The sequence below is a fragment of the Cucumis sativus genome, chromosome 4 (genome assembly GCF_000004075.3).
Source record: "Cucumis sativus cultivar 9930 chromosome 4, Cucumber_9930_V3, whole genome shotgun sequence".
Classification (NCBI taxonomy): domain Eukaryota; kingdom Viridiplantae; phylum Streptophyta; class Magnoliopsida; order Cucurbitales; family Cucurbitaceae; genus Cucumis; species Cucumis sativus.
In genome coordinates this window covers 23407923-23422875 of record NC_026658.2, presented here as the reverse complement: position 1 = coordinate 23422875, position 14953 = coordinate 23407923, and the positions used below count along the sequence as shown (strand labels likewise).

Below are 14953 nucleotides of genomic sequence, written 5' to 3'. Positions count from 1 at the left end.
AGAAAATCTTAACTAAGTGTAAAATTTTGTTCTAAGAAAAATTTAGAAGTTTGATTGATAAACGATATCAATGTTAACTTGTTCAGTATAATAATTACAATAATATTGTAAGAACAAACTATTAAACCTTTTAACGTATAATAATTATAATAATATTGTAAAAACGAGCTATTAAACCTTTAACTTCTAAATTGAAAGGTTATGTCATACTAATATGACATCAATTTACAAAAGTTTAGAGCTTGAGATGCAAATTTGATAATAAAAAATGATATCTCTTACTTCAAACCATAGTAATAGAGAGTGAAATTTTGCTATACATTGGTCAATATTTTTTCAATTTTGTTATTTTATCGATTCTCCTATATAAAAAAATCAAGTAATATATTCCAAAAAAATTCAAAAGGTTAAGATTTTGATTGTCAAATATAAATATAATTTTAAACTTTAGAGACAAAATTCCTAATATTTTAAATTTGACAACGGGCTAAAGATTTCAATACCAAACTTATAATTTAACATGGAATCTAATTGTTGGGTGAAATATCATTTCCTCCTGATACAAGATGGCTTTAAAATAAGGAATATTTCGAGCTTGAGTTAAAATTTTGGTTATTCATATTAAAATTTTGACAGTAAATAATTTGTCAATACTTTTATTTTTAAAAATTTCTTAAAAAAATCAAAATTATGAAAAATAAATTTACAAATTTTAAAAACAATAAAGAATTTTAAAAAAATAGTTATAAAAGATGGGTCTGAATTGAAAATCCTCCAGTTAATGAATCACATTTCAACTACAGCTTCGACATTCGTCAGTTAATTTCAAGTCTCAACTACTAATACTAATGCCTCAAGTAATTAATTACCATTTACAACCCTATTGCTAATCACAACCTTTTTCTTGTTCTAGGCTGGTGAAACAAAATTTCTAATATTTACTCAACAAAAAACTCTTCAGGAACATAAAACTTCAACCCAATAGCCTGCACAATTCCAATAAAACAAATTGAAGATACATGTATATATTCACACAAAAACTAAACTAAATTAACATCATAAGCATAGTTAGTAGTACCTGAGCAAACTTGATATCAGCATCACTATGATCCTTGGCTCTCCCAGCTGCATCTCCCACATAAAAGCATCTATCAACATGAACCAAGGCAGGTCAGGACATAAACAATACGATCTTTACTTTCTTCAAAATGTTCGTTCGAAAGACAGTGTTGATATAATAAGTGGAAGATAAAAGGGGGAGAGAGAAATAACTGGTCTATATCAATGGGGATGCCGCCATTGAAGTGGCTCTCCATTATATGCCACATCCCAGGTTTCGGTTTCCTAAACATGTCTTCTTCAGATTTACCTGATTTGCTTCCTATTCCACAGGCGACAAACACCTGCATCCACATTCCACACAACATCATAAACTCACAATTCGACATGGTTGTATTGCCATGTGAAGAATGAATGCAGTTGTAATGTGTGGTGACTCTGGTTTGGTTTTTACCTGAACTGGGACCTTGACTTGACTAATAAAATTATTGAGACGCCCAAGTTTGGAGTCCACGGCAACCTGTCTCTTGTTCTTCCATCTCTCAATGTTGGATTCGTTCGTAAATATTACCTGCTCGTAGAAATATTTATCAGGAATATTTTCATAAGGACGGAAAGAGAATTAGTCAAGTATGATTCGGGTAGGAAGAGTGACAAACCAGCTTGTAGCCATCATCGTACAAGCTCTGAAGTTTTTGTGGTATTGAAGGATACATCAGAGACCACGCCTCTGCACCTACTCTGAAATTAAACCAACCCATGTCTAAACAAAGAAGAACAAAACTGCTTTATATCATTAAAATTCAATTTTTTTAAAGAAAAAAAAAACTAAATTGTTCCCCAGAAGAAGAGAAGGGGATTCAAAGACACATATATACATGATACATCCATTATTAGAAACCCTTCCTTCCTTACTTATTTCTTAGTGCACTGCCAGCATTGAATACAGAGTTTCTCTGGACTGGACGACTCATTGTAATTAGAACAGAGACAGTCGGACAGATTAGTATGAGAAATTGGATGAGTGGAAAGAGATTAGGAAGAGAAACTAAAGGTGTGAAGAAAGGCATTCAAGATATATAAAGAGAAGCTAAAGAAAGTGTATAAAAAGCGAAATGTGTGTGTATTGAGAAATAGGGATAGAAGAAAGGTGTGAAGAGAAGTTAATATGTATATATAAAAAGAAAATGCATGAAGAAAAGTCTGCATGGAGAGTGAATTTAGTGAGAGCACGTGCAGATAAAGAGTAATTACGGAAAGAAAGTTTTTATAGAAAAAAATCCATAAAATACCTATTACAAAACCTTTTTAGCTATCTTAGAATGAAACACGGAAACAACCAAAATCCAAATTTCCACATTGGGTATGGCCATACCTTTTAACGGATGTGTTTGCTAGACAGCCATCAAAATCAAATGCAGCTATTTTACTTGAATGATGTAGCCCATCATCCTGCAAATGAACAAATAAAGAAAAATACATCAACATAATAAAGGGCAAATCAGTATCAAATTGTACGAGTTATAATCTGAAATGTGTACACCTAATACTTGAATTGTGCGATTAAGAGTTTTAGTTGGACAAATATTTGTGACAATAATTCATTATATACGTGTTAAAGCACTAAAAATTAACATTGTCCAAAGCAAGTTTTGAACTCAGAGACCTAGAATTTTAGCACAAGAAATTAACATTCTACTCATTTATGTTTTACCTGTTCAAGAAAGATGAGCGTCTGGAATGCCTTCCATTTAGGTAAAAGTGTAGCATCCTGAATCATTCAACGAATATGTATGAATTGTGAATAAGGTTATATAAGAGCAAAATATATCTCTGATGCCACAGCTAAAAAGAAAACACAGGGGTGGGTTAGTCTAGAATATGTCCCAGACGCAGTGGATTATATATTTCTATAATTTTTATTGGCCCAAACTAGAAATGCTCAAGTGAGTTCATGTAACCAACAATCAAAATCCATTTCAGTCAAGGAAAAAGGGCAGAAGCCCCAAGCAATGAGAATGAAAAAGGGTAACATTGACTGGGTCTTACCTTATACTTGGTCTTTATGTTGGAAGCTGTAAGGACAATGTCTAACTTTGGCTGCAAACTAGAGGTAGACAACTGCAGACAACAAAACATAGTAAGAAGGCACTGTATTCTTAACTTTACTCTTTTACTATGAAACATGTAGTACAACAGAAGCATAGATTCATTAAAGAAGAAAAAGTCCAGAATTGGGAAGATGAGATGTGACATATAGCATGTATATATATAAATATATATATATAATTGTATAAATCAACAAAAAAAAAAAAAAGAAGCAACAGCTTAAGGGTGGGGGTAGAGAGAACCCCCTAAATCAAACAAGATGAGACCTCCAGTTGTTCAAAAGCATGAGAAGGCTATAATTACAAAAGAATTTAGTGTTATTTATACATCACCAAGATGTCATATTATGCACCAAAGCCGAAAAGGAATCAAAAGAACTATACCCTTCTTCAAAAATCCTATCGTTCCGGTTGTTCCAAAGATGCAACAAAAGCACACAAGTTGAGGAGACGTGATAGATAGCATAGAATAAATATCTAGAGACATTGAACAAGAAAGCAAGTCTCACAGCTAGCATAAGCAAGGAAATCATGTAGGATAAAAATATATCAAAGTTAACAAATTCAGAAAACCAATTAAAGATCGAGACTACATGGCAACAAATCATCGCACAGAATGAGGCTTCATTCAACACATTCTATTCCACTTTCCAACTCAATAACTTAACCAAACTATTTCTTTAGTTTTAGATTTCGAGAAGAGATAGTATGACTTAACTTCAAATGGATATGAATTTCCAGCAAGTAGCTAGAATTAGAATTCTATAGCAGCATTTCGCATTGTACATTAGGTCAATAACAAAAGACATTGCATGTCAAATAAAAAAGGAATCCATTTCATTACAACAGTTTCACTGATGACATGAACATACTATATCAACAATAGAATCGAACAATATAACTTGAGCAAAGGGCATCATTCTCTGAATGCATACCTTGACGTTCTTTTGATCTCTTTCTTCAACTCCATCTTCTTCCACCCCATCTTTTTTGTGGACCTATTTATTGGAGATGCATTTAGTAGCCAAAATGAAAAGAATATATTAAAGACAAAATTGCAACAACAATTCTATAGTGGCATTTCACATTGCCCGCTACATGAAGGACAAAAAAAAATTGAATCAAATGAAAAAAGGAGTCCCTTTCAGCACAACAATGTCATCAATGACATGAACATACTATATCAACAATAGAATTGAACAATACAACTTGAAAATGCTGAGAACGCTCTGCAAAAGGTGTTGGTCTCCAGATGCATACCTTGACTTTCTTTTGATCTCCTTCTTCAACTCCATCTTCTTCATCCTCGTCCCTTTTGTGGACCTATTTATTAGAGATACATTAAATAGCTAGCCAGAATGCGAAGAATAAACATACCAAAGACAAAATTTAACCAAAGAACCAGACCAAATTTCTGACTGACCGCATAGTCAAGCAAACAATATGACAAAGAAACGTGAGCAAAACAGTCACCTTAGACTCATGGCTTCTGCAAACCATTTTCCTTAGAGCTTCCTGATCACTATCCTGAAAAGAAAAACAAACAAAACAAACCAGATGAAATGAATGAAAACACATAAGCATTTTATCAAACCCTGGGAAACCCATTAGAAAACAACCATCCTTTTCACCGGATTAAACATAAATTATACTTCCCTACGCAAAATTACTAGAAAAAGTCAACGTTTCCCCATTTTAAAGAAAAACAAACAAAACCAACAAGATAAAAGGAATAGACTCTTAGCATCAAACACGTAGTGAGCCAGTAAAAAAGAAAAAAAAAACCATCGCTTTCATTTGACTGACCATAAATTAGACTTCCCCTTTACGCTGAAATACTAGAAGCAATCAGTGTTTCCCCCATTTCAAAGAAAAGAAAACAGACACTACTGAAGTTCTGTATTCAAACGTGCCTTCAAGAGGGCGAACCCATTAATGTCCTCGGCGGAAGAAACAGGGCGTGGACCAAAAGAAGCGCAATCAGAATGAAACCAGCGGGTCATATCGAAACCCCGCCCATCTCTGGTGACGAAACCCAACCTCAGTGTGCTGGCAGGGATGGTTTTGGAGCAGTTCTTGCACGTAGAGCGATTGGACTTGGCGTACTCGGCGACGATTTTGAGAGAAGAAGAAGACATTGGTGAGTGGTGAAGGAAAAAAGGGGTGAAATGAGAAGAGAAGTGAATGAATGGGGAGGTGGGAAATTTAGGGAGGGAAGAAAGGAGGAGGTTAGAGCAGGTCATATGACTCATACGGAACTTGGAAGTTCCAATCAGCTTAAGGAGGGGAAAAGGAGGAAATTGGAAGAATTTTTTTTTTTGAATTAGTTGTCTATAAAATTATCAGAAATATCATCAAAATAGAAAAATGGTTAAAATTAAGATTACAATAATCAACCTCCATATTTTAAACGGTAAAAACATAAAATTTCACCAAACTTTACAAAGTTTAAAAAGAAAATATTCTTAAAAAAAAATAACTAGACAAATAAAAGAAAATATAAATCTATCAAACTGCTAAATAGTCAAATACATATTTTTACTTTTATTTGACAATCAATTACAACAACTAAGATGAGTTATCTTCATGAATCTAAAATTCTACGTTAATAGTTAAATAAATTTTAATGATAGTTTTAATTTCAAATTTTGAATTTTGATTTTGGAAAAAGGTTGGTGTAAAATTTGGATGAATGAAAGTATTCGTTAATAAAGTGTTTTTGAAAGTATACAATCGTTCAGTTGAGGGCTATTTTTGAAGATATTATCGTTTTTCATCTAAATGGTAAGGTTAGTTTTTAATCCAAAAGGTTGGTGAGAGTTGGGAGAGGAAGTTGTCAATGGATCCTTACTCCGAGGAAAGACTAACCCAAGAGGTCCTCCATCTTCATGCTCTCTGGCACCGAGGCCCGCCGCCGAGGAACCCTATACCCACTCACAACCATTCATCCACCCCCCTCGCCAATCCCATTCCCTCCAACAAGAGACCCATAGGTCCAGATAAGCCAAAGAACAAGAACAAGAACAAGAAAAAAACCACGCCCCGACCCACCACAACCACAAGACTCCGCCCCAACTGGCCCTGTCCCCAGCCGCTTCAAAATCAGCCCTCCACCTCATCTTGGTGGCCGCCAATTCAGCCCGTTCCCACTCCCGCAGCTCAGCCTGTATCGTCTGAAGACCGACAAAATCTTGCAGCATTGCAATTGCAAGACGAGGGTTCCGATGCCTGCCGGGAATTTTTTGCTAGAAATGCCGATTCAGAGAGTGACGAAGAAGAAGAGGAGGAGGAGGAAGATGATTGGGAAATGATGGAAAGTAAAGAGTATAAATTCTTTTTGAAGATGTTCGTGGAGAATGAAGAACTTAGGGTTTATTACGAGAAGAATTGTGAAAGCGGGTTGTTTTGTTGCTTGGTTTGTGGTGGAATGGGGAAAAAGAAATCTGGGAAAAGGTTTAAGAACTGTCTTGGGCTTGTTCAACATTCGATTTCGATATCGGGGACGAAGAAGAAGCGAGCCCATAGAGCTTTTGGTCTGGTTGTAAGCAGGGTTTTTGGTTGGGATGTTGATCGACTTCCAACGATTGTGTTGAAGGGCGAGCCACTTAGTCGATCATTAGCCAATTCAGGAGACTTGAAGGTACTTTACTGGCCTGCCCATGTGTTCGAAGTTGAATTCTTTTATAATGGGATTGTTTTCTATCATAACATTATTGTTGGTTCAGCCAGAGGAAATTCATGTTGATAATAAGTATGAAGTGGTTTCGGTGAATGTCAATGAGGATGAACAGAAATTGGAGGAAGTAAAGACAGCTGAAGATCCTACTTCTAATTCCAAAGATTTGATTTCTGGAGAGGTTAGTTTTCGTGCAATAACTGGATTAACTTCTATTTGATCTCTGTGGTTTCTTGTTTAAAAGCATCCATTTTGATTGCTTTTCACTATAGAATGATGATACCCGTAAGGATAATGATGTCAAGCTGCAAGTAGAAAACGCAGATAATGTTGAAAATTAAACATGCTTTAAATTAATAAGTTATATGTGAATTGATTTATGAGAGTTAGAAAAAAGTTAAAAAGATATGAGTTAAAATGTTTAGAGTTAATTTAGTAAGAGTTTCACATTATATAAGTGTAGGTTTTAAATTGTTGTGTTTAATTTGTGGTATGAGTTATGCCGGTGATAATCCTATAAATAGGATTGAAATGTTGTAATCTATATCATCTAAGTGTGAATAGAATATATGTAAAAAAGTTAGTCTTCCAATAAAGTGTATTTTTCCTCCTAAATATTCTATTCGGTAATTATCTATTTGGGGTGTTCATCGTACGCTTCCAATAGATAATTCAGTTTCAGGCATGGGAGAAAGCAATGGAGAAATTGATAATTTGCCAGTAAGATGATCTTATTGCATTTGCTCCTTTCAAATTTGCAAGGTCTTGAAGTTTTGTTAATGGAGAAAACAATCTATGCAGTTTTGAACTAAGCTATATTCGGTTCAGCCATTCAGGTGTTCTTTATGAGCACGCAGTTACTTGTCTTATGTTAATTAGAAAAAAAAACTAATGGTTCCTTGGCAGCAGTAACCGAATGCCTTGTTCAAAATATGTAGTTTCTGCTGATGAGCATTTAAGTCGAAATGTTGCAGGTAACGATTTTGAGAGCATGTAAAGAATTTAATGGAGCTTTCTTTGGATCTATGAACGATGATGATGCTAGTGAAAAGGAGTTAATGGATGGAGCTGAGGAGAGCGAAGAGTTCAAATTCTTTCTGAAGTTGTTCACCGAGAATGAAAACTTGAGAAGATATTATGAGAACCACTATGGCGATGGAGAATTTACCTGTTTAGCTTGCAAATTAGCAGGAAGGAAAATGAAGAGTTTTAAGACATGTAGCCGCCTTCTCCAGCATTCTACTCATCTAGGGAAGAACAATACACAGAATCAGGGTCAGAAGCCTCAGAAAACTGAAGTGTTGAAAACGGGAATGCTGGCTCATAGGGCATATACTTTAGTTGTATGCAAGGTTCTTGGGTGCGACATTGAAATGCTTCCTGCAATCGTGTTAGAAGGCGAAGCTCTTGGTCGTTCCTTAACGAAGTCAGACGTGTCAAAGGTCTGCTAGTTCATCAAATCAATCTCTTACTATGCTTTTAACTTCATGCTCATTTTCTCTATTAACAACGCTGCTGCCTTTGGCAAAGTTGCAGGACAAATCTGTTGGCAAAATGCAGTCTAGTAATACGGATGATATCGTTGAAGATGACTCCGTCTTGGAGGGTGTTAAATAAACTGATTCTATGAAGGTTGATCGCAATGGTGAAGTTACTTTGAAGGATGGTGCTCTGGATTTTGTAATGTGAGGTGTTAATGAGAGTTAAGAACATAGATATGATTTGATTAGGTAACAGCGTTAATAGTAAAATCTGCCTTCAGCAAAGTTTGATGAAGGTCGTTTTGTGACATTTTGGCTGTTTATGAGATTATGAGATGTAGGCCTATTCAAAAGAAAATCATTTTACCAATTTTGTCCCTTTTCCTTTATTATGTATTTTTGTCTTTTGCTTCTGTTTGATATATAATGTTATTCTTTACTTTTATATATATATAGAAAAAGTTAGGTTAAATATGTTACCTTTCACAACAACTAATTAAACAATAAAACTACTCTGAAAAATATTTATAAAATATAGATGCTAACGTATTTGACACACCAATTTGAGATGAGTTGAGTTGTTATAATTTATAAACTCATTGTTTGATCCATTAACTTTACATATTGATGGAGTTGAATTCATATAAATATATTTCTTATTCGTATTGAGTCAAAGGAACGTTACCTATTTATATAGAGAATAAAATAAACACTAGACACTATGTACAATTACAATAATTGACATATGATAAAATATAAATATATATATCATAACATGTATATTATACCAACTCACTTTTTACTCCGTTCTCTCTAATGTTTCCAATAGATTCACCTACCAACTACCATTTTCACATCTCCTTGATGATTGACTTTGCATAACCAACTTTGATGACCAATTTCGGGTTCCAATAACAAACTTTGATGAAAATCGACTTTGATGATCACCTTTGTGATGAATTTCAAGTTATGACAACAGACTCTTACGACGATTTCCAAGATCAGTTTTGTGCAACCAACTTCTGTCTTTGACAACAATTTACAACTACAAACTTTGGCGAAAATCACATTGGATAATTAACTTCGACAACCATCTTCAACTTTGGACTCCAACAACTACCTCTCTATGATAAACTTCAAGAAAAATCACATTTGATTAGAAAAATAAGTTGGTTGGTAAAAGTGCTTTTAAGTACAAAATTGAAATTATTAGTTTATAATGTTAATAGTTGTGTCTTTCATAGTAATTTGATATTGAGAAGTTGTATGTGGATCAACAAGTGGATGGACAAGTCATTCTTATAGATTTATTTGCCACAAGCATTCCAAAAACTCATTGCTTCTTAACAGTATCACTAACAAGCAATGAAGACATATTGTTTGTACTTACTTGGTCGAACTAACCAATTTAACTATTTTAAATAACAATATTTTTTGTATGCATGAAATTGATTTTTATATTGATCGTGTGTGTATATATATAACTCACATATTAAATGAGTGTTAAAGAATTTGGAAAACTATGTACGCAATAGATTAGAGAACAAAAAAACAAAGCAAAATTAACAACAAAAAAAACTCATAATTATCCTTTTCTTTTAATATTTTCTAGTTAGAATTAGTAAAAATGAAGATATATTTGATGATTCTTCATATTCGGAGAAATTGAATGTGAAATTGGTGAAGAAATATGATAACATTTCATCCACAGCTAAGATGACGGGGAGATTCAAATAAAAGAAATCATGGAAAAATAGAACGCAACAATTAGAAGAAAAGTAAAAATAAAAATAGAAATAAAAGTTTTGATTTCTCATTTGTTTTATATTTTATTTATCTATGTTAGTGCACAAAAGATAATAGGTTAGTTGTTGTTCGTTACCAAACAAAAAAAACTTATAAAAGTAAAAGAATAATCCAATTAAGCAAAGATAGGAAAAATTATTGAATAAAAATTTTTATAAAAAAAAGTAGGTATAAGAAACATATTAATTAAAATTAAAAAAAAAATGCAACTAAGTTCTTAATAGATAACTGATAGACACTTTCATCAACTTTTATCAATTATTATGGATAGAATATTCAATTTTGTTTTATTTGAAAACGTCAATAAATATTTTAAGTCGTCAATTAATAGTAAAATATTTATGTATTAATTAAATAAGATTGTGTATTTTTAGAACATATATGTAAGTAGAGATTAAAAGTGCTCAAATAACTCGAATTGTCCAACCCAAATAGTAAGAATTAGGATTGGTTGAATTATTTTATGTGTTTTTGAATTAAGTCATCTTATATCACGTCTAATCTTAATGGTTGGAAATGATTTGTGGACGATTTGAGAGATTAGGATGAGATAATCCACATTTTATTCAAGCTCAAACTTCATGTATGAATAATTATAACAATTAATATCAAATACAAAATTTAAGTGATAAAAGTTGTTAAAATTTTAAATTTTAGAAGGTAGATATAATACTTTGGTCTAATTTAGCTTCAAATTACTATATTAAAGTTATAATCTCCTATTTCTCCGTCCATAATTATTGTACTAAAAAACTAACTTCGATATATAAGAACCAAATACCAAATAATAGTTTAACCAAACTTATTAATTAAACTTACTTATTAAAGTTTAGAAAGAAAATATTTTTTTAAAAAACCAATAACTATTTAGAAAAAAAGAAAAAACAATAACCAGAGAAATAAAAGAAAATATAGATAATAATCAACTATATCTATATTTTTTGTTGACAATTAATTACAACAATAACAACTAAGATGGTTATGTAATAAATTTTAAACTATAGTTTTTAACTTAAAATTTTGATTGAAAGTATTGGTTAAACTTTTTTTTTTTAAAGCTTAAAGAGTAGTCTTGAAATTTTAGCATCGTTAAAACTTTATTATTCTTTATTTTAGAAAGAAGAAAGAAGAAAGACGAAAGGTTGGTGAGAGTCGGGAGGAGGAAGTTGTCAATGGATCCTTACTCCGAGGAAAGACTAACCCAAGAGGTCCTCCATCTTCATGCTCTCTGGCACCGAGGCCCGCCGCCGAGGAACCCTATACCCACTCACAACCATTCATCCACCCCCCTCGCCAATCCCATTCCCTCCAACAAGAGACCCATAGGTCCAGATAAGCCAAAGAACAAGAACAAGAACAAGAAAAAACCACGCCCCGACCCACCACAACCACAAGACTCCGCCCCCAACTGGCCCTGTCCCCAGCCGCTTCAAAATCAGCCCTCCACCTCATCTTGGTGGCCGCCAATTCAGCCCGTTCCCACTCCCGCAGCTCAGCCTGTATCGTCTGAAGACCGACAAAATCTTGCAGCATTGCAATTGCAAGACGAGGGTTCCGATGCCTGCCGGGAATTTTTTGCTAGAAATGCCGATTCAGAGAGTGACGAAGAAGAAGAGGAGGAGGATGAAGATGATTGGGAAATGATGGAAAGTAAAGAGTATAAATTCTTTTTGAAGATGTTCGTGGAGAATGAAGAACTTAGGGTTTATTACGAGAAGAATTGTGAAAGCGGGTTGTTTTGTTGCTTGGTTTGTGGTGGAATGGGGAAAAAGAAATCTGGGAAAAGGTTTGAGAACTGTCTTGGGCTTGTTCAACATTCGCTTTCGATATCCAGGACGAAGAAGAAGCGAGCTCATAGAGCTTTTGGTCTGGTTGTAAGCAGGGTTTTTGGTTGGGATGTTGATCGACTTCCAACGATTGTGTTGAAGGGCGAGCCACTTAGTCGATCATTAGCCAATTCAGGAGACTTGAAGGTACTTTACTGGCCTTCCCGTGTGTTCGAAGTTGAATTCTTTTATAATGGCATTGCTTTATATTATGACATAATTGTAGGTTCAGCTAGAGGAAATTCATGTTGATAATGAGTATGAAGTGGTTTCGGTGAATGTCAATGAGGATGAACAGAAATTGGAGGAAGTAAAGACAGCTGAAGATCCAACTTCTAATTCCAAAGATTGGGTTTCTGGAGAGGTTGGTTTTCATGCAATTACGGGATTAACTTTTATTTGATCTCTGTGGTTTCTTGTGTAAAGTATCCATTTTGATTGCTTTTCACTATAGAATGATGATGCCTGGGAGGATAATGATGTCATGCTGCAAGTAGGAAATGCAGATAATTCAATTTCAGGCATGGGAGAAAGCGACGAAGAAATGGATAATTTTCCTGTAAGATGATCTTATTGCATTTGCTCTTTTCAAATTTGCAAGGTCTTGAAGTTTTGTTAATGAAGAAAACAATCTATGCAGTTTTGAACTAAGCTATATTCGGTTCAGCCATTCAGGTGTTCTTTATGAGCACGCAGTTACTTGTCTTATGTTAATTAGAAAAAGAAACTAATGGTTCCTTGGTAGCACTAACCGAATGCCTTGTTCAAAATATGTAGTTTCTGCTGATGAGCATTTAAGTCGAAATGTTGCAGGTAACAGTTTTGAGAGCATGTAAAGAATTTAATGCAGCTTTCTTTGGATCTATGAACGATGATGATGTTAGTGAAAAGGAGTTAATGGATGGAGCTGAGGAGAGCGAAGAGTTCAAATTCTTTCTGAAGTTGTTCACCGAGAATGAAAACTTGAGAAGATATTATGAGAACCACTATGGCGATGGAGAATTTACCTGTTTAGCTTGCCAAGTAGCAGGAAGGAAATCAAAGTGTTTTAAGACCTGTAGACGCCTTCTCCAGCATTCTACTCATCTAGGGAAGAACAATACACAGAATCAGGGTCAGAAGCCTCAGAAAACTAAAATGTTGAAAACGGGAATGCTGGCTCATAGGGCATATACTTTAGTTGTATGCAAGGTTCTTGGGTGCGACATTGAAATGCTTCCTGCAGTCGTGTTAAAGGGCGAAGCTCTTGGTTGTTCCTTAACGAAGTCAGAAGTGTCAAAGGTCTGCTAGTTCATCAAATCAATCTCTCACTATGCTTTTAACTTCATGTTCATTTTTTCTATTAACAACACTGCTGCCTTGGCAAAGTTGCAGGACAAATCTGTTGGCAAAATGCAGTCTAGTATTATGGATGATAATGTTGAAGATGACTCGACAAAGGTTAACGAATTGGAGGGTATCAAATAAACTGATTCTATGAAGGTTGATCGCAATGGTGAAGCTACTTTGAAGGATGGTGGCTCTGGATTTTGTAAAGTGAGGTGTTATTGACAGTTAAGAACATAGATGTGATTTGATTAGGTAACAGCCTTAATAGTAAAATCTGCCTTCAGCAAAGTTTGATGAAGGTCGTTTTGTGACATTTTGGCTGTTTATGAGATTATGAGATGTAGGCCTATTCAACAGAAAATCATTTTACCAAATTTGTTCTTTTTCCTTTATTCTGTATTTTTGTCTTTTGCTTCTGTTTGATATATGATGTATCCTTTAGATTTATAAAATACAGATGTGAAGGGGGTTTGACACACCCATTTGAGATGAGTTTAGTTGTTATAATATATCAACTCATTGTTTAGCTCATCAAATTTACATATTGGTGGAGTTGGGTTGGTATATTGTACCAACTCACTCTAACTCCCATCTCCCTAATGGTTCCAATAGGTTCACCTATCGACTACCATTGGCAACTACCATTTTCACACATCTAACTTCGATGATTGATTTTTGGCTTCAATAACTGTCTCTGATGATAGACTTCAGTGGCCACCTCCAACGACCGACTTTGCATAACAAACGTTGATGACCAAGTTTTGGTTCCAATAACATACTTCGATGAAAAATCAACTTTGATGACCACCTTTGTGCGATGAATTTCAAGCTTCGACAACAAACTCTTGTGACCATTTCCAAGATTAGCTTTCTGCAACTAACTTCTCTGACAACCATCTACAACTACAAACTTTGGCGAAAATCACATTGGATATTCAACTTCGACAATCATCTTCAACTTTGGATTCCAACAACTACCTCTCTATGATAAAATTCAAGGAAAATCACCTTTGATAATAAACTATAATGACAAGTGCTTTTACATCTTAGAAAAATAAGTTGGTTGGTAAAAGTGCTTTTAAGTACAAAATTGAAATTACTTGTTTATAATGCTAATAGTCGTTTTTATAGTAATTTGATATTGTAAAGTTGTGATGGTTAGATCATTTTAATAGATTTATTTGTCCAAGCATTTAAAAAACTCATTGGTTTTTATGTTGTTGATGGTATGTGTGTGTACATATATATACATATAACTCACATATGAAATGAGTGTTAAGTATTTGGAAACTATATACGTCATTAAATAGGATGAAAAAACAAAGCAAAATTAACAAATAACAAAAAAAAAATAATAATCATAAGATTTATTGTTTTTAAATATTTTTTTAGTAAGAATTAGTGAAAATGAACGTATATTATTTGATGATTCTTTAAATTTGGAGAAATTGAATGTAGAAATATGATAGCATTTCATCCATGGCTAAGATGGCAGGGGAGATTCAAATAAAAAAATCATGATAGAGGAAAAATACAACTCAACCATGAGAAGAAAAATAAAAATAAAACAATAAAATTTATGGAAAAAATGAGAAATAAATAAGTTTTGATTTCTCATTTGTTTTATATTTTATTTATCCATGTTGGTGCAAAAAACATAGTAGGTTA

The 14953-nt window shown here is 33.8% G+C and overlaps 3 protein-coding genes across 7 annotated transcripts; 2 read left to right on the top strand and 1 right to left on the bottom strand.

The window, feature by feature from the left end:
• Window positions 1-743: 743 nt before the first annotated feature.
• LOC101207352 (polynucleotide 3'-phosphatase ZDP) lies at window positions 744-5462 on the bottom strand. 2 transcript variants are annotated; one of them, XM_004145976.3, is made up of 12 exons: window positions 5081-5462; window positions 4641-4694; window positions 4428-4490; window positions 4103-4165; window positions 3109-3180; window positions 2774-2830; window positions 2435-2511; window positions 1719-1800; window positions 1514-1630; window positions 1273-1403; window positions 1079-1148; window positions 744-986 (listed from the first exon to the last, which is right to left on the bottom strand). In XM_004145976.3, the coding sequence occupies exons 1-12, from the start codon at window positions 5417-5419 to the stop codon at window positions 939-941; spliced, it is 1173 nt and encodes a 390-aa protein (XP_004146024.2). In that variant the 5' UTR covers window positions 5420-5462; the 3' UTR covers window positions 744-938. The 2 variants fall into 2 exon arrangements, with proteins under 2 accessions (XP_004146024.2, XP_031739608.1); XM_031883748.1 differs by lacking the exon at window positions 5081-5462 and adding an exon at window positions 4974-4997 and having other exon boundaries at window positions 815-986.
• Window positions 5463-5933: 471 nt separating this feature from the next.
• LOC101208512 lies at window positions 5934-8713 on the top strand. Of its 3 annotated transcripts, none has more exons than XM_031884134.1 (4): window positions 5934-6807; window positions 6887-7024; window positions 7818-8285; window positions 8374-8713. In XM_031884134.1, exons 1-4 carry the CDS (start codon window positions 6007-6009, stop codon window positions 8458-8460), a joined length of 1494 nt encoding a protein of 497 aa, XP_031739994.1. In that variant the 5' UTR covers window positions 5934-6006; the 3' UTR covers window positions 8461-8713. The 3 variants fall into 3 exon arrangements, with proteins under 3 accessions (XP_031739994.1, XP_011654042.2, XP_031739995.1); XM_011655740.2 differs by having other exon boundaries at window positions 5936-6807; window positions 6893-7024; XM_031884135.1 differs by having other exon boundaries at window positions 5937-6807; window positions 8380-8713.
• Window positions 8714-11236: 2523 nt separating this feature from the next.
• Window positions 11237-13814, top strand: LOC101207110. 2 transcript variants are annotated; one of them, XM_031884133.1, is made up of 5 exons: window positions 11237-12103; window positions 12183-12320; window positions 12411-12515; window positions 12770-13237; window positions 13331-13814. In XM_031884133.1, the coding sequence occupies exons 1-5, from the start codon at window positions 11303-11305 to the stop codon at window positions 13421-13423; spliced, it is 1605 nt and encodes a 534-aa protein (XP_031739993.1). In that variant the 5' UTR covers window positions 11237-11302; the 3' UTR covers window positions 13424-13814. The 2 variants fall into 2 exon arrangements, with proteins under 2 accessions (XP_031739993.1, XP_031739992.1); XM_031884132.1 differs by having other exon boundaries at window positions 13325-13814.
• The last annotated feature ends 1139 nt before the right edge of the window (window positions 13815-14953 follow it).